Below are 21,307 nucleotides of genomic sequence, written 5' to 3'. Positions count from 1 at the left end.
ATGTTAATTTCTTATTGACGACTACAAAAAGTTTTGATTATAAATTTTTATGTTACGAATAACTATAATCTACAATAATAAATATAGAATTTATCGTCAATACCTATTTAATATTATTTATTTTATATTGGAAAAGCAATTGTGTTTTATTCTATACGAAGAAATCCATCAATACATTATATTAAATCTATATTGTTACATATAATACTAATGTAAATTTAACATGCATCAAGAAAATTCTTAAAGCTAATAACAATAGTAATAATAGTAAGGATTTATAAATTCTTATTACCTAAATATTTGATAAAAATCTATATGATTGTATTATAATAATTTATAATTTCCGATTATTAAAATGTTTTTTGTTACTAATATATTTTAACCAACACCAATACCATAAAATTCAATTTTTAATGTAATAGCATATAAACCGTAATATTACGTAAGCCGATCTTCATTCGTACAGATCTTGAGGTATTGATTTGGGCGAAATGCTTAGATGTATAGGAGCATCCCAACAATTGTAACTTTCAGAACAATTAAATTTCAACCGTATAAAGACAAATGTCGTATATTAAATATTGTTCGGACGTTCATATTCAACAAGAATGATTTTGTATGCCAACTTTGTTAATATGAACTACATTTAGATTTCCATTGGACGATTCTAAAAACATACGCGTAATAAATAATCTTTCATATTTCGTCTCATAAGAGTATCGATTAGTTTCTGAATTAGAGTTAATTAGCACGGTATGTTAGTGAAAATAAAATTTATATTCTTCCAAACTCGCACCGATTGAACAACTAACGACGAACTAGTAATGTAAGCAATTATCTGGAAAGTTAATTTTTCTTTATATTTTAGTATTCAATTATATCTATTTAGTAATTAAATGAAATCGGTAAATGTTTTGTTTTTAGCCTCTATCCAAAGAATTATATAGTAATTTATTAAAATTGTTATGCATTGTTATTAATCCATGACGTTAAGAAATTTACCCTAAATTTACGAATTATCGTAATCGAAACATTTTACAAAAACCATAACGAATGTATGTTTTCACTTTATTTTAGTAAAATTCCATCCGTCATATCTTTGTAAAATAGCATTTTCAAAAGCTTCTTTATTATAATTATATATCTCTGTGCATAAAGTATATGTGTTTTTTGGAAAGCTACTACAACAACTATTTAGCAATATATGCTAGACGTATGTAGTATTGCACTAGAAGAAATGAACTCTGCATTTACCTTGCTATCAGATTTCGTTATAACAACATTATCGTACAATTTCTCAAGGCATGTCGAAATAATAATAACTTATAAACATATTACAACATGGTTGAAGCAAATATGTACTAAGAATCATCATCTTGACTTAATTTTTCATCAGAATAAATGTTGTATATATCATCCCATAATCAAACTCATGAATGACAGAGGTAAAGATAGCGAATGTAAATAACCGACCTCGTATATATCTTTCTCTTACTGTTTGAAAAGCGTTGGAATTTTTAATTTATTTGTAATTCATTGTTAATGATGAATATTAGTATTTACAATTTATAAATGAGACTGACACACTGTCTTTATTCAATTATATATATATTTACCAAGTGTAAACGCATGTATTTATATATGTACAGAGGGAAGATTTTTTAAAAAGACAACGACGCTTATGCAATCTTAAGAATCACAATGCAATGGAATTTGAATATTATATTATTTTCTCTTTCTATTATAAAACTTTTCATAAGTTCGAAATTAAGACATGTACGTGTATGATACTTTTAATTGTGAAAATACTATGACATGATTTTTGTAAGAAAAAAAAAGGAAAAAAAAAAGAAACGAGATTTAATTTTTACAAATATTTAAATCACAATCAGTGTATCGACTGCATATCTCCTTATTACGCTTCTAACATCAGTGCCATTTGGTACCATCAATTACAATGTAATCCCTAGTCCTCGATTACAAATCCATTAGAAGCAATATATGTCACGTGCGCGTGTACATTTGTATGTAGCCTCAATCAGTTTGATAGTATGAGACGATTTAGTAATAAAAGAATAAATATTCGCTGATGGGCATTTAAGCTGGTATTTAAAAAAAATAGTCTAGTAATTCCATGACTTTTAAATAATGGAATTTAAATTATTCCTTTCATTAAATGTGTTCGTAATTAAATGTGTGATAATCAAATATAGCATATTATTAACAACAACAACAACAACAAAATTCATTCGTATTCAAATACTGATAAATTAACGACACATTCGCTTTAATTCTATGTATATGTGATATATATGTTTTTGCGAATATCTTCAATATTTACTATATATTTTCGTGTTTATATATTATTTGCATGATTAGTATCTTTTCCAAATCATATCAATTTTATAATCAATACACGAAAACATAAATCATAATAATATGTTACATACTTTACAAAAATGTTTCTTAATTAAATATTATTATTATTGTATTTATTTAATAGGAATAATTATGTATAAAGCCATAAGTCATAAAATTATTTATCATTAAAAAAGCAAAACCCTATGAAACAAAACTAGTCATAATATTTTTAAATCATGAAAAATTGAAAATAATTCAGTTTTAAATTAACCTTAAAAATTTAAATTAATTCTTTTCTCTCAAAATAATTACATTATTAACGAGCCATATTTCTAAAATATTTTATTCATTGAGTTTCTAATACATCGAAAATATTATGAATAATTTCTGCCAACTACATGAATGCATCAAATTATCATGTAAAATGAAATTATCGACCGTAAATAGAAAATTGAATGTATATGAAGCGTGTTAATAATTTCCCAGAACATTGCTCAATCAGTCATACGTGTTTGTATTTTAGAATATCGAACCACATTCGATATAAAAAGTTAGAAAGTGTGTAAAATGATAAGTTATTTGTACAGCCAAGAATATCGTGTGGATGAAATGCGGAGTTCTTTGATGAAATTTCCTTTTGAATGTATTATATGCTCCAAAGAATTCTGTTCATTCGTATTAGTTAGGTAGTATATTAAATCATAAGACATACGGATATATATATATATATATATATATATCTTGATTTAAAAATTGTTATTCTTTTTAACTAGCTTTCATTCATTTGATTTCAAGGAAAGCAAAATGAAAATTACAATAACGTAGGCAACAATAAGTATATTAACTCCAGTAAGATATTTTAAACGCTAATTAAGAAATATGAGGGAGATGATTATATAAAAGATAAAAAAATTTTAATTTCTTTTATCTAAATCACGTTTTAAATATTTTTATGTAGGCACATTCGGGTAAACATGTGCTCGAATTGTAAAATTCTCAAGAATTATGAATAGACATGGTATCTTTACGGTGATGCATGACACAACTCTCGCAGACATCGAACTCCGATATGCACACAAACGCACGCACATACTTGTTAAGATAAAACAATATTATCGGTGCTACTTATTGACTCTTACTGTTTCACCCCCCCCCACCCCCACGTTCTTCCTAAATCTAAACCTAAATCTTATATTATCGTTATATTATCTTACTCTTCCACCTCCTTACAGCATTATACAGCATTATGTCTTCTACTTCTCTTCATCTACTATTTTACGCCATTTTAATTTTTCTGACACTTTAACAGACTTCTCAACTTTTAACAGTATTGAATTGTTTTGTTTATAATGTATTTGACATTATGTCTTTATGCGCGAAGATATACGAGATTATGTACTGAATAAGAAGTAACAACGGGAACAACAGTTGTCACGTTATAATATTCTCGATCTCGCTTCAATATGTCTACGTAAGCAGAAAAATAACTTGTATATAATTAAAATGCAATTAGTCAACTTTCCACAAGTTCTTTACTTCTCGTAAATTCAATAAACACAGTTTCACTCAAATAACTTAGCTTGTTTGAACGAATGATTATAGTATTGTACTTTCTAATTAATTGATACATTATAATTCTTAAGTGAATTGAAAGAAAATTTTATTTAAATTGACAAATATTATGGATTCATCAAATATCAACCATATTTTTAGATTCCCCGTATAACTTATATAATCGAGAACAGTATAATTATTTATTAAAAATACAGTTAAAAAATTAAGATTCTATAAGTAATATCGATGAAAATTAACAAAATAAACTTAGTATTGGTAAAAACAATGATAATGTTTTATATATTTTAATTGAATTATTGATTAGATATTTATTGTGTACTGTTCATTATACATGTGTGTGTACACACACACACACACACACACACACACACACACATATATATATATATATTGCAAAATAATAAAAAATGTTAATTATGATTTGTTTCATTTAAAAAATTTCTTTTCTTATTTTTTTAATTGCTTTTTAAAATGAAGTTATTTTTAAAGAAATATACATTTTATATGATTGAGCAATAAATGTGAATATGTAATAAAAACTCGAGTATCTATTAATTATGTTCAATTTCAACATTAATACCTATTGAAGATATTAATTTTATTAGAAAAATGTCTCTAAATTGAGACTAATAAAAATGTAAAAAATAAGGGAAATATCTAACGTAGATATTAATCAAAAGAAATATTATGTAATATTTTTTTAAAGTGAAAAAGAAGTAATTCATAATTATGTAATCGTACATTACAATACATTGAATCTATATATCTCTTCATAATGACATTATTATTATCAATTGATTTCATATTTCTTAATGAATAAAATCTAACAGTTCGGTAGAGAGGATAGCGATACTTCTTTCAAATCAGTAAATAATTATTAACATTTTACTTTTATTAGACAACTATTTTTACATAAATTTAAGTTTTAGAATATTTTTACAGATTGACAAAAGGACGATCAGGTACATGGAATGAAATTTTTTTGGTACATTAATAGCTTACACATAACTTTGTCGGTTTAAAGGTATGTCGAGTACTTGTATAAACAAATTAACATTGTGACAATGTATAATTGAATTAATTATTATGAAAGGCTTAGCAATAAATTACATGTAGTAGTGCATTAGAACTTAATTTATTTTACAATTTATCTAAAAATTAGTAAATATGAGCTAATCTATACGTATTGGAGATGCGTAGTATCTATTTAAGAAAGTAAAAGTCAATTTAATTTAGAATAGAATAATTTTAATGACGATTTTATTAAAGTTACATATTTTGGAATTAAATTAAATGGCATATTTTAAATTAAACATTTCATTCGACAATATTTCGAAATGTAAAATAATTTTAGAATAATAATAGAAATGAAGTCAAATAATTTTAGGAAAATTCTTCGATTCAATTTCAACGACAATTAGGTATTTAAAACAATAATTTCAAAGTTTATAGTCGGTATTTATGCACGAAATTCAAGTCATATCAATACCAATTATAATACTTAATTAATTGTTTTTTCTACCGAGTACCTTGCATTTACTATATACATCTGCAAGAGATATTTATGCCAATAGACGAGAACCTACGTTACAAGTAAGGAAACTATCACATTGCGAAATTTCGTCGTCGTCGCGCATTCTTATGCAAACTAAATAATTTTCCAACATTAAATTAGCCGATTATCTCAAATTAAGGAAATATCATTTGATTCACTAATTATCCGCGTGCAACGATGACAAAACATTAACCGAGGATTTTTCTCATCTAAAGTTAAAATGCAAATAAACGTGTATTCGAAAATAAATCTTTCGTATACTCATTAGACAAAGCAGCCTATCAGCGAACCGATAACGACTCTTTAACAACCTAATAGTAAGATATGGGAAAAATGAAGAGGAAAGAGGTTTGTCGAGTGAGTTGACATGCCGCGGAAGTAGCAGCAACTCCACCGGGAGAAAATATGGAAAAAGTGCGCGGAGCCGTTCACAATTCTGTAGTGGCGACACCCCAGTATTGCTGCATCCGCGAGGCGTCCTGCTCGAGGGAGTCGAGAGTCGCCCGCTCCTGGATCACGGCAAAGTCGTACTCGAGGTTGTAAGGCATGAGTCGCTGGAGGCTGCCGAAGTAGGCGGCGTTGGGCCCGCCGTTGAGAACGCGACGTCCGCTACCCCCGAAGCCCGAGCGCAGCACAGGCGCCACCTGGAGGAGAGCTCTCGGGCCCTGGAGTTGTGCCCCGTTGTCGAAGGAGCGAGCACTGCCGAAGCGCCGGGAGAGGAAAGGCACGTTGGAGCTCGCACCCAGCTGCGGTGTCGACCTCGACTGGCCTGAGAAGCAAAACCGTCTACGTTAGCTTGCGCACCCTAGTACCTCATTTTTTCTGAGCGGGGATTTGGTCGAATTTTTTTTTTTTTTGCCTATAATCGACAGGTTCTTACTCCTTAATTTATATTTTATAAAGCTTTTTCGCTGGATTGTGACGTTTGATAATTGTACCTAATTGTTGACACACACTCTCTCAGTTTTTCTGCCTCTTTTTAAAGCAATATTTCGCTAAACTGCGTTTTGCCCAAAATTATTGATAAAAAAGTCGCGTACCGACGACTAAATACTAGAAGAAATACTGTTAATTCGTATGTGAATTAATGAAATTCGTTAATTATATTGCGAGAGGCTATCATTGCACTTCCAAGTTATTATTCCACTGATTGTCATCAATCGAGCATTATCTCAAATTACGATAAATTACAATTATTCGTAAGATCATCGGCAATTCTATTCCATCATTCAGAAAATTCGTGGAAAATCATTTCAATTGTAAAATTAATGTAGCCTCCTACGAATTGACAATTCTCAAATAATTCACTTAATCTCGTGCCCAAATGAACATATCTAACTAATAACAAATTATTTAAATTCAAAATGCTCATATCTGTTTTTTTCTTCTTCTAATAATAAGTTAACTTAATTGTAAATGAATGAAATGAAACATTTATATTGTCCATTATATCACTACGATATTCGATTTCCATTTGAAATGGTATTAAGATTGTTTAATCGACGAAGCTTCCCTGCATTACAATTAGCGAAAAAGTTCTAGAATGCTGATTAAACATTTGAATTTTTAAACTGAATTTTTAACTACTAATACTATCGAGCAAATCACGTCATTTTATTTATACATTAATATTGATTTTTATAAAGACAAGCCAATAGGGATAATTCTTTTCTGAAATAAATAAAGAATAGGAATTTTATTGTTGCGTAATGCCCTCTCTCCTTTCCAAAGTAGGTGGAAAAATTGTAATAATATTTGGATGAAAAATGGAGAAATTCATAAAAATAAAATTATTTCCTTCTATTAAAATATTTAAATGATAAAAACGAATCATTTCCTATGAATTCTTGACTAATTCGTCAAGTTTTTTAATTCGTTCGATTGACATTAAAAATTCGACTAATAATAGCGAAGGTTTTCAGAACTCTAGTACATTTCACTTATTTTAGTCACTGGCATTAGCTAAAGTAATTTCCAATAGTCTGATAATAATTCCGACAGACAATTGCTCGATAACTTATTATTTATCGTAATATCGACATCCCTGTTAAGTAAATCTCGTTAAACTGAGCAAAATTTAAAAATTTATCTTTCCAAAGACATAAATGTTGCTACTATGTATTATACGATAATTAATGTGCGTATGGTACAATCGTGTTATACTTCATCATATCGGAATCATACTTCCGTACATTCGGTAACCCGTATCACCTATACGATAGTTTATTACATGCCGACTACACTGCCGAGGGTCTTTCACATTGAAATATTTTCCGAAAGTTCAATAGCCCGTAATGACACGAAGTCATCCGTAATGCAAATCTTTATTCAACACTCGAAGACACTCGAGTTACGTCCTCGCAGTCGCAACGAATGTCCATTGTTCTAGTCCCTACAGTCTCTATCTCTGCAAGATGGGACACGTTGAAGGTACGCCGAGGGTAAAAAAGAATCTGTAAGGAAATCGATATTTAGACGATTCGCTCCGAGCCACAAGCTTTTTCCAATTGCGGAGAAAGATAATTCAAAGTGAAGATAATCCAGAATTTAACTGAAAATGCGCGCGACGCGTAAAAATAAGCTCGCGACTTGGACGTTTCGTCTAAGTATCGGCCACTTTGCTTTACCACGACCTCGGCGTAAGACGGAGCTCCGGGGCGCGCTCGTCAGGGTGTCCAGCTCCTTGTCGAAGAGCAGCTGGGTATTTTGTTCGAGCATGTACTCCCAGCAACGGAGCTGCTCGTCGCTCGGCGGTGGCGTCCTCTCGGGTAGCTGCTGTTGTTCCTGCTGCTGCTGCTGTTGCTGCTGTTGCTGCTGCTGTTGCTGCTGCTGCTGCTGCTGTTGCTGTTGACGGAGCTTGCAAGCGTTTGCACTTCCGGAACAAAAGCGGTCGGAGGCTCGACGACGGCTACGGGGCTCGAAGAGACCGACCTCGCTCGTCTGATCCGACTGGCCACTCGGGGAACTCCGATCCTCTCGCAACTGTCGCTGGCTGCTGCGACTCGACATTGCGCTGGATCTGTTTTTTTTTTTTTTTTTTTTTTTTCAACAAGATTTATTATTTTTAATTTGTTTTTCTTTTGTTTTTCTTTTGTTTTTTAATTTTTAGATAGGGTCTATTTGCAAAATTATCATTACATCGAATTAGATCAGCGCATCTGTATTTCTTGCATCTACCGTAATTGCATTATACAAATATGGTTTCTGCGAAATTTTTTTCGCGTATCCTTTTCTGATTCACAATGTTAGATGTAACTCTAGAATATCGTTTATCGTTGTTCAGCATAATTTTCTGCTAATTATTATTGACTATGATTTATAGCTTTATGGGTAATTCAAAACTACATATGCCATCGAATAATTTGTAATTTTTACTGAAAATGATAAAGCGAACTGTTGTGAAATAATTGTAAATCCATTAGCGCTGGAACAATGAATCGAGATCACAAAGTCTAACTCGTAAAAATTACATATCCTCGAGTGAGTGATTAAATGTCGCTTGACCGAGTCGATCGAGTAATCAATAAGCTCGTCGTACATCGGTAAATCCGCGATTCGTGCTGAGTCGTGTTCGAGTCTAGTGACATTGGAAGTACGACGCACCGATGTTCGTCAATATTGCACGGAAGGTATTCCGTTAGTCGATAATATTGCCCGATCAGTTCGTAAGTTCGCACCTGGCGCTTATGACGTTGCGGAGGACGCCATTGAGGTAGAAGCCGTTGACGGAACTCGCCGCGGAGTCGCTGAGCCCGAGAGTCGGGGCGTGGCAGCAGCAAGCGGCCGGCGCCTCGTGACCGGGCACCCGGGGCGTACAGCAGGGGCAAGTGCATCCGGAAGCTTCGGGAGCCGGGGCTCGGAGTTCCTTCGTGCGCACCGCTTGGCGGAGTTCGCGCATTAGGAGTCGGTTCAGAGGCTCGGCCGAGCCAGTCGAGAGCCGCACCACGAGGACGCTCAAGTTATCCTCGGCGCCGTACGCCTGGCCGAGGTCCTGAAGCCGCTTAGCCGCGAGCACGGGATTGGCTTCCGCCCGCGCCTCGCGCACTGCCTCTTGGATGCTGAGCACCTCCCACAAACGCCGGTTGCCGATTATCACGAACTCGTCGTCATCCTCCAGAATCACCTAACGGTAGGATCCATAAGTCAATGACTCTGCAACGATTCTTCGCCGCACTAGGACGGGGAACGGGATGGGTGAGGATCTTTGAATTTTATCTGGCCAAGCCAATTCTATAAGCAACGTCTTTTGTCATGGCATTTCGTAATGGCACGATAAAACGGCTATTTAATTAGCATCATTGACAATTTTCTCTTCTCATTATTAAGAACAACTTTTATATATGTTTTAATGCTGTATTAATTATATAATAGAAGCGTCTCTAAAGGCTAATGTATTCGACGATGAAAGCTATTTTAAAATGTATTCGTTTAGAATTATGTATAATTTAAGGAGCATATAAACACGAGAAAAATATTAAATATTCAAAAGTAACCGACTTACATGCTCTGTACTTGTGTTTTTTTTTTTTTTTACTTTGGAAGTCAGTCTATTAATTATATTACTATCGTTTAAAATATTATCCCACATATATATATATATATATATATATTTGATTGCATGTAATTTTAAAGGCTTACCAACGGATTTTCACAGAAGAATATTTTTATCTTAAGCAGATAATGAAAAAAGTATGAAAATAACAATTTTAATTTTTAGCTCTTGAAATTTAGTTAATGGGAGTTTTGTGTTCATAATTAATTGTCGTCGTACAAAACATTTTGAAATTCACAATGTCTTAAGAAGTCGCTTGAGTGCGGTGGACTCAATCATGTATCCACGATTCTTATTATTGTCATATTTTATACTCTACATCTTGGCGAGATAATAATGACCTCCGGAGGTGATTTTTCAACCTTTAACACATTAATTTTCATACTATGGTAATCACCAGCGAGTAATTTTAACATTATAATCCAAGGAAATATAATACTTTTTAACAAACGACATTAAAATCATAAATTTAACAATTAGCCGATTCGTTTTTCTTAATACTATTAGTGTGTAAGTATTCATAAGTTATATAATACTCACTACTTCTAATTTTAAAGGACGACCTTTGCATAATTACAAAATATCAAGAAGACGTGCATGTAATTATAAACTAATTTCAACTCTCTCAAATACATCGATATATACATAACCCATATTTCTTGCTTTCTTTTTATATTTCACAATTCTATTTGATTTTGATTTTTTAAAGCAATATCGATGTAAAAAAACATATAAACATAATGTACATATAAATGGCATTAAATAACTTTGTCCAATATATTATAATATTATTTGCTCATTAAAATGTTTAATATATTTGATCAATTTGAAATCCTCTTATTTTATCAATCTTTAAACTATAATGATGAAGATGATTTAACTGCATTGTAAGTGTAAGAATATAAAAATTGTGTTGAATTATATGATCATTATTTGCATAAATTATATATAATATTCAGTCTGAAATACAAATATAAAATGTAACAACCTAAAAACAGTATATAAATAGCTTAATAGACGTTAAATTGATGATCAATGATATACTTAGATCAATCGTAATTAAACTAATGTTATTGTATTCATAGATGAAGCAGAATTAGGCGAAATATTTATTACTTATCTTTCATTATAGTTTTTCGAAATTTGTTATAATATTTGCATAAAATCTTAGTTGCGAACTAGCTGATCAAATTACACAATATTCGTCAAAAATGAAGTCAAAATTTATGTGTAAAATTATCGATGAAAATCAATAAATAGTGAAACTCCAATTTAATATTATTAAATATATTTTCATATAAAACGAGTTCAGAAATGCATGTCGTCTTTCTAATAAATTTCAAAATGATGATACATATGAATATAAAAAATTTTTTGAATATTCGTAAACATATAATTTGTAAGAGCCGAAAGAATAATTTTATATATTTCAATGTTAATTATGCCTGCACTTGTACATAAATATGTACGAATTATAGAGAATTAATGATTAGAATTGAAATTATCCTAAAATGGACAGAACATACTGAAAATTAATTAATAAGTTATATCCTATGGAAATTGATCATTAAAATTTAACTAATAAATAGAGACATATCGAGATTAATAATTCGATAAAATATTGAAATATAAATATAAATACAATAAAATTTAATCATATTATATATTAAATTGAAATACTCTCTTGTAATTACGTATACAAATTCCATTGAAAAGGTTGTTAATAGTTCATTTAAATTTCAAGTATTTACGTACATACGTATGAAGATATCGACAGTTGTACTAAAATGTTTTCAACCAATTTGTATTTTATATTATTCATCTTTCTGTCGTTTACTGACTATTAATTATAAAATTATGTTCTTGAAAATTACCTAAGTAAATATGATGTACTACGATATTATCAGAAAAATATCAATGTTTCGTATTAGTTGAGCCGTGAAATATTTTTTAATCAATAAAGATATATATATATAAATATATATATATATATATATATATATATATATATATATATATATATATATAATTTAAAATATAGTTTTTAATCGTACAAATAATATCATTATAAAAGAGTTTTTATTATAAAAATAATTGATAATACATTTATATACATATATTATAAAAAAACGATTAGGATAATTAAATTCTGATAAGTACTAATAATATTTAAAAAAAAATAATAATAAATAACAATTTATTTCTGTCAACGGCAAGGTTCACAGATAAACAATTCAATTACCAGTAATTTATTATTTTATACCTTTAAAACTAAAATAAACGTCTACCACTATGCAAAAAAATTCTCTATGAAATCAAATGTATATTGTACTTTAAATTAGTTCGAGCTCTTTGAAAAAAAAAAAATAATACAAGACAGTAGCGGTTTTGCGCCCAACTTTTCCCTTATTATATCAATTATTTATTCATCATAAAATAGTAATAATATTTTCATGGCTTTGCAAAAACCATTCATGTTGGAAAATACGTAAATTTTTTTAAAGTTAAAAGTTTCAGACATTGTGTTACGACACAGGACACGTTTCCCGATAGTTGTAAAGATACGACAATGTTCGTAGCTTTAAGGAATATTCCAAAAAAGAATACCTTTTCCCATGAATTATGTATAGAAATTTAATCTAGAACTGAATTTCTTTTATTAAAGAAATGAAAATATCATGTTGAATTTAATGAGGATAACAAATACACATTATCATTTCTGGAGTAATTTGAAATGGTGATTATAATGAGCTAAAGAGCTAGAAATTTCTAGTGTACTCGTGTACTCGTATTAGGTAATTGAAATGAATTTATTTATAAAAAATTCATCGTGCAATTTATAAATTGTTCAGATACTCAATATGACTTAATGACATATAAAATGTTATCAGCTTCTTTGATTATTGAAAGCTCTTGCATTCCAAAATATTGTTAAAATAAGCAGAAAAGTATATTTGAAATTGCTTAAGAGTACTCAATATAATGTTTATATTATAGTTATCTTTATTTATTTTCAATTATGAAAATCTTTATATTAATGAAATTAGTATTACTCTATAGTAGAATGTGATTTTCACAATATTCGGCAAATTTTTTTAACTAATGTCTTTTATAAGATGATTATAAAGAATAAAATGAAATGTGTGTAAAAAATTTAATGACCTAATCGAAAGTTTATAAAGAATATTTATTAAGTTTCAAAAATTGAAATGATAACGTAAATGTTTACATGGTAATTAATGTTTCTTCCTTAAGTAGCACCATACATTGTTAATGTAATATTTCAATAAGTAAATAAAGAAAATTAACATTTCATTTGCAATATTGCAAGTACTTATAAAATTTATAAAAAAAGAAAAAAAATGATGCGAATAGAATGATCGTTATCACGAGTGAATAAATCGACTTGTTTGCATTGTTAATTCTATTTAATATATCCTTATATCTGTTTTCAAATACAAATGTGAAAAATGATACTTTATATAAAATACACGAGACTAATTTAATTTCACAACTACTCTCTTTATTAATTTCAAAGCGATCGTGAAAATATGAAATATCTGCCTTTTATCAAATGCATCGTGTTGATTCAGTGATTTGCAATGCCGTGCGGATATTCGTTGATCAAGCGAACGATTTTCAATCCATATTATATCACGTACACTTACATTGCATTTAAATTCACATAACAAATATAATCTTCAAGAATCATTAAGCATGGAATTTTTAATGATTAAAGAAAATAGATGTGATAATATTTTCATATGCGATTTATCAATAAATATACAATGAAAAAATTAATTCCCTTAATAAAGAACAATGCACATCTCTAGGAGCTAGGATATTAAAAATATGATTTTTGAAAATATTGTTTTTCCAGGCATATATGAGTGTTCTAGTAAACAAAGAGAAATTTCAATTTCAAGTTAGAATGTAATGTTCATAAAAATTAGAAGGAACAAGGTGCTTATAGAAGTACGCCAGTGCCAATCTGCAATAGTCTCACAAATACCAGAAATAATTTTTTTAAGAATCCTAATAGAAGAAAAGAAAATATCAACTCGTCAAGTTTTAAGATAAAAAAATCGCGATACAAACCTCCTGACTCGTAGGTTCCGGCAGCGCGATGGGCAGTAAGTTTGCCACTCCCGATTTCTGGTCCCTTGAATTTCGGGCCAGAGCAGCCTGTAGTCTGGGCAGGTACTGATCGTCGAGGCTCTTGGCGAGCTGTAGGGGTCCGGAGGCCCGGCAGAGCACCGCCCTGGCCTCGCCGCAGCTAGCCGCCGTCAGCAAATATTTTGGCTTCTCATCCGTGGAGTCGACGAGCCCGGTTACGTGTACCAGGGCCGCGTCGACTCCGTACATTTGGCCTTTGTTGCGGAATTCCCGCTGAGCCGCCAATAGCGTGTAGCGCAGGTAGTCAGTCCGAGTTTCCTTCACCGTGCGCTCCTCCAGCAGTAAACGGGGAATCATCTCCTGGAGGGAGGCAGGCGCTTCCTGATTCGAGCCGCCGTCGAAAAGGCCGAAGAGACCCTCGGTGTTGCAAAAGGTTGGCATGCGCACTTGACTCACCAGAAGTCTGCATTGGGATATTCAAATAGATGGAACGTTAAAGCGTGACCTTGAGGATTAATAAGATAATGGGATGTACAGGATAGAAGCTTTATTAGGTGGTGATATGGCTCGCTTTTATCAAACGCCAATGTCGTATCACAGTAACCTCTCACGTTTTCTTCACTCTTTTATAAAAAATAATAGTTCTTTTTTTGTTCGCCATTCTTTATCCAAAAATTCTTTCGTCAAAGCTAATTTCATACAGACATTTTCCTATTTGGGATTCTAAAGAAAAAGCAGTATTAAAAAACTTAAATCAAAATTTATTTAAAGTTCATTTATCCACTTAAAATTGTAATTTAAATAATATCAATAAAAATATTGTTTGTATTTTTAAAAATTTTCATTTATTCCAAATTTAGCACAAATTTTATTTTATTTTATTCTTATTTTTGTTACATTGTTGTTATTATGATCTTTGTTGCTGCTCTCGTTATGATGCTCATTACTACTATTATTATTATTATTATTATTATTATTATCATCGTTATCATTAATATTATTTTTGTTGTATGAAAAATGTATTTAAGTATAATTATTCAAAGAACTGCATTACTTTAAACATTTTCAAATACAGTTCAATTGCCTGTGCATAAAATTCATTAAAGCGTCCAATTTATAAAACATGTTTTGTTTAAATTGAATTTCATTCTAAGTAAATTGATCATAGCTTGTATTATTTTTAGTGGATATTATATTTCTTTAAAATTTACATAAATCCATCAAATTTAAATATATTAATGTTTTTAAATGTATGTATAATACAGGGGCGGGAGCGCGTCTATGTTTATACACGATATATAACGGAAAAAGAAAATGTAAATAAATTATAACATTGGGCATACGATTAGTGTATATTATTAAATTCTTAAATAATATTTTAACATAAATTAGAAAATATATTTTACTGGAAATTTTCACTTTGAAATAAAATTAGTCGGAACTTTCACTGCCGTAGATCGTTCTGAATGAATAACAACAAAGAACTGTTTAGAAAAGTAATGAAGTCAAATAAAAGATACTAAGAGAAAGGTCTTATCTGTATTGTTTCTCTTCAGTGGCATATTTCCCTTTTGTTCTTCAAAGAGTTTCTTGTCTCTTCATATTAATATAATGGAATGAAGATGTTATTTTGCATCCTCGATTGCTTACAATAATATCTTATACAAAAGTTCGTCGCAGAATTTATCAATAAGAATTAAAGACTTTTTAATAAGTTCCTTAGTTATTAATGTTTTTAAAATTTAATTTATATTACATTTTTATGAAATATGACGTACGAATGGCAGTAAGAATAAATTATGAGATCAATAATTATTATTAGCAGTAGTGACTACAAATTTTTTTTATACACAGTACAAGGAAATAATAATAAATATTATGAAATAAATATTACGATACTATTAGTTTTTGCAGAAATAAGGACGGCATTTTTAATTTATACATGTAAATTTTACATAATTATTCAAACATTCATCATTAATGCAGGAATAATGCATATGGGTATTTCCGGTATCGTATACACTATAATAAATAATTAAATCCTGTACAGAAACACGTTAAATATTTCTTAAACTGCAGGCTCTCGAACAACACAAATTACAATAGTATTGCATAAGAAGCGCATAAATCTTTTGCGTTAAAATACATTTTAATGATAATATTAACTAATGATGAATTTATCTTAATTTTGACGAATAAATATTCATTTGACCAAGACTGACAATAAAGAAACGACAATATCAGAAAGTTTCATTTTCTTTGGCATCACTTATTTAATTACTTTTAACGTGAATAATATACCGTAGCTCGTTAAACGATAAAATTCTTTACTTTGCATAAAATTTCACAAAATTAGATCCATTCGATAACTACAATTCAATAACTACATAAAAAAAAAAACAACAACAACAAAAAACAAAAAAAAACGATCCTAGATATTTAAAGTGTGGTGAAACGTCAATTTCTAGAGCGCGGTATGCGAAATAGAAATTCATCCTAGATATTCCAAGTGGAATATCGATGTAAATCTCCTATAATATGCAACTCCACTCGATCCATAGCGAATACTATAAAAATACATATCATCGTGCGATCCTTTCCCGCTCCTTGTTTAGTAGCCCAAACAAAAACGAGTGTAATCGTAATAAGTTGTCGAAAAGGACGAAGGCCCCGGGGTATTAATGTTCTAAAAAAGGAAAAAGCCCCGCTGGCGCATGTCACATGCATCATAATTTAGCTGGGCATAAAGCGCTATTAAGGACATTATCAGGATGTATGGGCTGCGGTGTCCATAATTACGGAAAATACTACCTCTCGCGAGTGCCGGCGGTCTCGGAGAAGCCGAGTCGCCAGGGAAGATGACTGTACTCGGCATCCTTGCGGTGACTGGCACGGGAGGCGATCTGCGTCGAGGCGCCGCCGACTCCGGACGTCGATCGGTTCTGACCAGACACGTCGACTAGGGAGAGCGGCCTGCGCGAGCTATTGTAGCTCTGGAATTGGCGCAGGTCGACTCGTAGTCTCGAATTGCAGGAAATATCGAGGAAGTGGAGTTGTGCCGACAGCAGGTTGTCCAGATTCAGCCGGTCCAGGTGGTTGTGGGCGAGGTCGAGAACCTGAATGCCAAATTCGAAGAATTACAGGGATATCTGGGGCTCGAGGCGAACGCAAATTGCGAGCCTTTAGCCTTACGTATTCGAGAAAGGTTTTCCGGCCAATTTACGGTTGGTTCATACAGTCGAGCAAAATTAATTTCCGGTGGTGGAAAATTTTCCATATTAAAAACTTGTATACTTCAATAAGCAGCTATTTGCTTTGTAATAATCTGTTAAATTATCGTTAAATCTTCGCATCACAAAATCCTAGTTTATAAGATAAATGTTTGTTTGTTTGTTTTTTTCTGTCTGGAGAAGCATAAGTATATTTTAATGGAACAATGAGTTATATTGATAAATTCATGAATTTTTATAAAACTGAGATATCGATGATTAATTTCAGCTTATAATTCTTCATCTTAATTAAATTTTAACGAGAGTTTAAATGTTATATGTATTATAAGGAGATACAACTGCCATAATGAAGTATTAATTTATAAACAGTTGATTGGAAAATAATTTTCAATAGAAATTATACAAGTTTTTAATAAAATTTCAATTTAATAGACATAAGGTAGTTCGAATGAATTTAATGTAGAAGATAAAAATAGAATTTATTTACCATTCGCTCATCTTATAGTGATGGCCAATAGAAGAAGTCGACGAATAAAAATATAATTATGCAATTCAAAAAATGTTTCTTTTCATTATTTTCTCGTTAACTGATATAACAAAATAAAATATCTCGCAAAACAAACATGAAATATTTTCGTCATGGTAATCAATATTTTAAAATGTTTTTATTTTCAAATATTAAAAATATTATTCAAAGATTGAATAATAATTAATTATATTAAAAATTTATTTTTTCAATATTGAAAACCAATGATTGATAATTGTTGGTTGTTCGATTGTATAAATTAAAAATTTTTTGAATTAAATTTAAAAATCTAATTTTGAAAGAAACGATTTACATAGTAAATACAAGTATTTAAGTAAAAATAAATATACATTTCTCAATGGTAAGAATATTTTCAAAATGCTTAATAAATACAAACGGAAAAGTGACCTATATATATATATATATATATATATATATATATATATATATATATATATTGGGTGAAAAAGTTTTATTTTGTATTTATATATTCTATCGAATAAATATATAATGTTTAAAACATGTTATATAAAAAAAAAACAAAAAAAAAAAAAATATTATTAGACAACTAATAAAGTCAAATTATTATATTTTCAATTATTCTTATGATGGATCATTGTCGAGGATCAGACTAAAAACCTCCTTTTGATGGTGGGTGGAAGTGTTGCTGGCAAGTGGAAGGGGCAATGCAATTATTCAATACTACCTTTAATGTTTATCGTTATTTCTTTATTAAATATAATAATATAATAAATAGTTAATAATCATAAAGTGTGTGAATGAAGGTGTGAGCGAATAATTAGAGGAAGTTTCTTCAATAGTGTTACGTGCTGAGGAGAGTGTATGTACTCTCCGTGATGTGAGAGGTGACTCCTTCCCTTCCGAGAAGTATCGCTGTAGTAGTGTGCGTATGAACCGCCGCTGTTATACCGCTACTGCCTAAGTGAGGCTGGATTGCTCCTGCTTTAGGGTCGGTGCGTAAGAGCTGCTGCTGTTGCACCGAAGCTTTCTAAAGGGTGACCGTTTCGCTGCTATCTTAGTGTCGGTGTGATCCGTTAATATATGTAGCATGATTCGATAATTTCACTCTTGATTATGTTCGCACTATCGCGTTATTCGTTTAAGTTTGATTAGCGGATTCTGATAATGTGGCTTCACTATTGTATAGTCAGATTGCTTACTATTTGAGCAATTACGTACATGTGCATCAACAGTGAGTGATGACTGTAGAAAGAAGCTTGAAGACTGAATAGTGAGCTCGTCGTATTATTGCGTAATCGTTATTACGCTAGACTGAGACAAAGACAGAGCGCCGCGTAACAAGCGCAGCCCTTAAATATTCTCATGGTAATTTTTAGGCGCCGGTAGAGATCCGATGTTTGTTGCTATGCCAGCATTTGTCGTGACGTCAATAATGCATAGTTTTGGAAGTTTCATTGTTATAATTCTTCGGAATTATAGTCGTATATTCGGGTTTTTGGCGTAGAAATATTATTCGAGTTCGTTGACTAGTGTTTATAAACAACCGTTCACGCGCTCATACCTCTCCCACTTTTCTATTCCGCCTTTCAACTGTTACAATTCGTAACAATCATTTATATACCATTGAGGTATTTCGATAGACTTCAATTAGATTGTTCATTAAATGTTCACAAAGTATATGAAAAAATCCATATCGTATAATTATAATTACTAATTCTATTATTAATGTATGATTAATGCTCGAATTAATGTTACAGTGGGGTAAGCTCGTACAGATTAATAAACTATTTTTATATTTTTATATGATATTTATACGAGAATTCAAGCACGAAATAATAAAATGATAAGATGATAAGAGTATACGAGGGTTCTGCACACTTCTGTACATACTTCTATTGTATTCTTTTTCGTACCAATAAAATTTCAATTCAATACATTTTTCTACGCATTTTATTAAAGCATCTTTGTTAATAAAGATGGAAACTTTAGTGTTTATAAAATTAATTTATTTCTTGAAAATTCAGATGTAAAATGATGTCAAAGATAATTTTGGCAATGAGAATGTAAGCAAATTACATGTAGTTATTTTGTTGTTATAATTATTATAAAAAATACAAGCACATTATTTTCATATGGGATGGTATATTTGAACTTTGCCACATTGAGTTGTGAAGTAAGATTTTGTTAATTGTTTGATAGGAATACTTCAATAAGCAAGATATGTAATACACATAAAATTCAATGAATTGCGCATAAAGATATAAAGATCCGAAATAAACTAACGGAAGACAGAATCTTGAAAACGACATAACTAATTGTACTTACTCAAGTACAAGAAGCAATTATTCCAGTACAACTGCTCATACAGTTAAAGCGCGATAAATTGCAGTTGAAAATATTCTTTATGCTGGTATTACTCTCTCCTAGTTTCATACAAAGATACTTTACCTTGAGGAAGGAAGTTTTGTTGAAGACAGGGCAAGTCAAAAGTCGATTGGAATGAATCCTAAGGACTCTTAAGTGTGGAAGATCCGCAACGTTGTCCGGGAGGTACTGTAGTTTGTTTCCCGACAGGACAAGTTCCTCTAACTCCTTCCACGATGCTACACAGCTGAAAACCACCAGAATTCGTTAAATATTTTAAGGATAACGGGATTCTTGAAATTCAAAAAGATATGACGTTAACGTTGCACGCGTCTTTTGAAAATTTACGGATCGAGGTAACTTAATTGAATGGAAAAGCTCTGATTTGTATAAATAGAGAATGCATATTCATATTTTATATTAGCTATGTATAAGTAAGTATTGCATAAAAGATAAGTTACTACAATTTTGTCTCGATCATTTTTTTTTTGTTTTGTTTTGTTTTTTTTTTTTTTTTGTTTGTTTAATGATCTTATTTTTTTCCCCCATTTTTACAACTTTTTAAGGCAAATGCAAATGTAATATAATATATGATATAATAGTTTTGTAATAATAAAATAATATAATCAATTGTATGAAAATAATAATATCTATATATATATATATATATATATATATATGTAATAGACAAAGTTTCGCCAACAAAATAATATACAGATAATTGGATTCTAGATTTCTTGTATTAAAATTATGTAATTTGATATATGAGCGTAGTCGCGGATTAAAAAGTTGAGAGTCGAAAGTGGGAGAGGTATGAATGGGCAATTCTATTATTTAAAGAAAATACTAGCAACGAACGTTCCAGGCTATGTCCTGTTGACGTCACGACCAATATCGTCATGTCAACAAACATGATCTTTGGAGAATTAGTGCGATAATATTTAAGGACTGCGCTTCACGTGCAACAAGTCAGTTTGTCTCAGTCTAGTAACAATTATACAGTCGTTATAACAAACGCACGTAGAATATACATCTTCAAGCTTTCT

The 21,307-nt window shown here is 30.6% G+C and overlaps 1 protein-coding gene across 1 annotated transcript in view; it reads right to left on the bottom strand.

The window, feature by feature from the left end:
* Positions 1-5,596: 5,596 nt before the first annotated feature.
* The window catches only part of Phlpp (PH domain leucine-rich repeat protein phosphatase), a 35,278-nt gene continuing 19,567 nt past the window's right edge, over positions 5,597-21,307 (bottom strand). Inside the window, exons 8-13 of the mRNA XM_011508289.1 lie at positions 20,346-20,508; positions 16,971-17,275; positions 14,142-14,622; positions 9,169-9,614; positions 8,119-8,510; positions 5,597-6,260 (exon numbers count right to left, since the gene is read on the bottom strand). Coding sequence (XP_011506591.1) covers positions 5,920-6,260; positions 8,119-8,510; positions 9,169-9,614; positions 14,142-14,622; positions 16,971-17,275; positions 20,346-20,508 — 2,128 coding nt within the window. The 3' untranslated portion in view covers positions 5,597-5,919. The remainder of the gene's footprint in view (positions 6,261-8,118; positions 8,511-9,168; positions 9,615-14,141; positions 14,623-16,970; positions 17,276-20,345; positions 20,509-21,307) is intronic.

This window comes from Ceratosolen solmsi, unplaced genomic scaffold, assembly GCF_000503995.2.
Source record: "Ceratosolen solmsi marchali unplaced genomic scaffold, CerSol_1.0 scaffold1, whole genome shotgun sequence".
NCBI lineage: Eukaryota > Metazoa > Arthropoda > Insecta > Hymenoptera > Agaonidae > Ceratosolen > Ceratosolen solmsi.
Note: the sequence above shows the minus strand (reverse complement) of the source record. Positions and strands in the feature narration are given on the sequence as shown.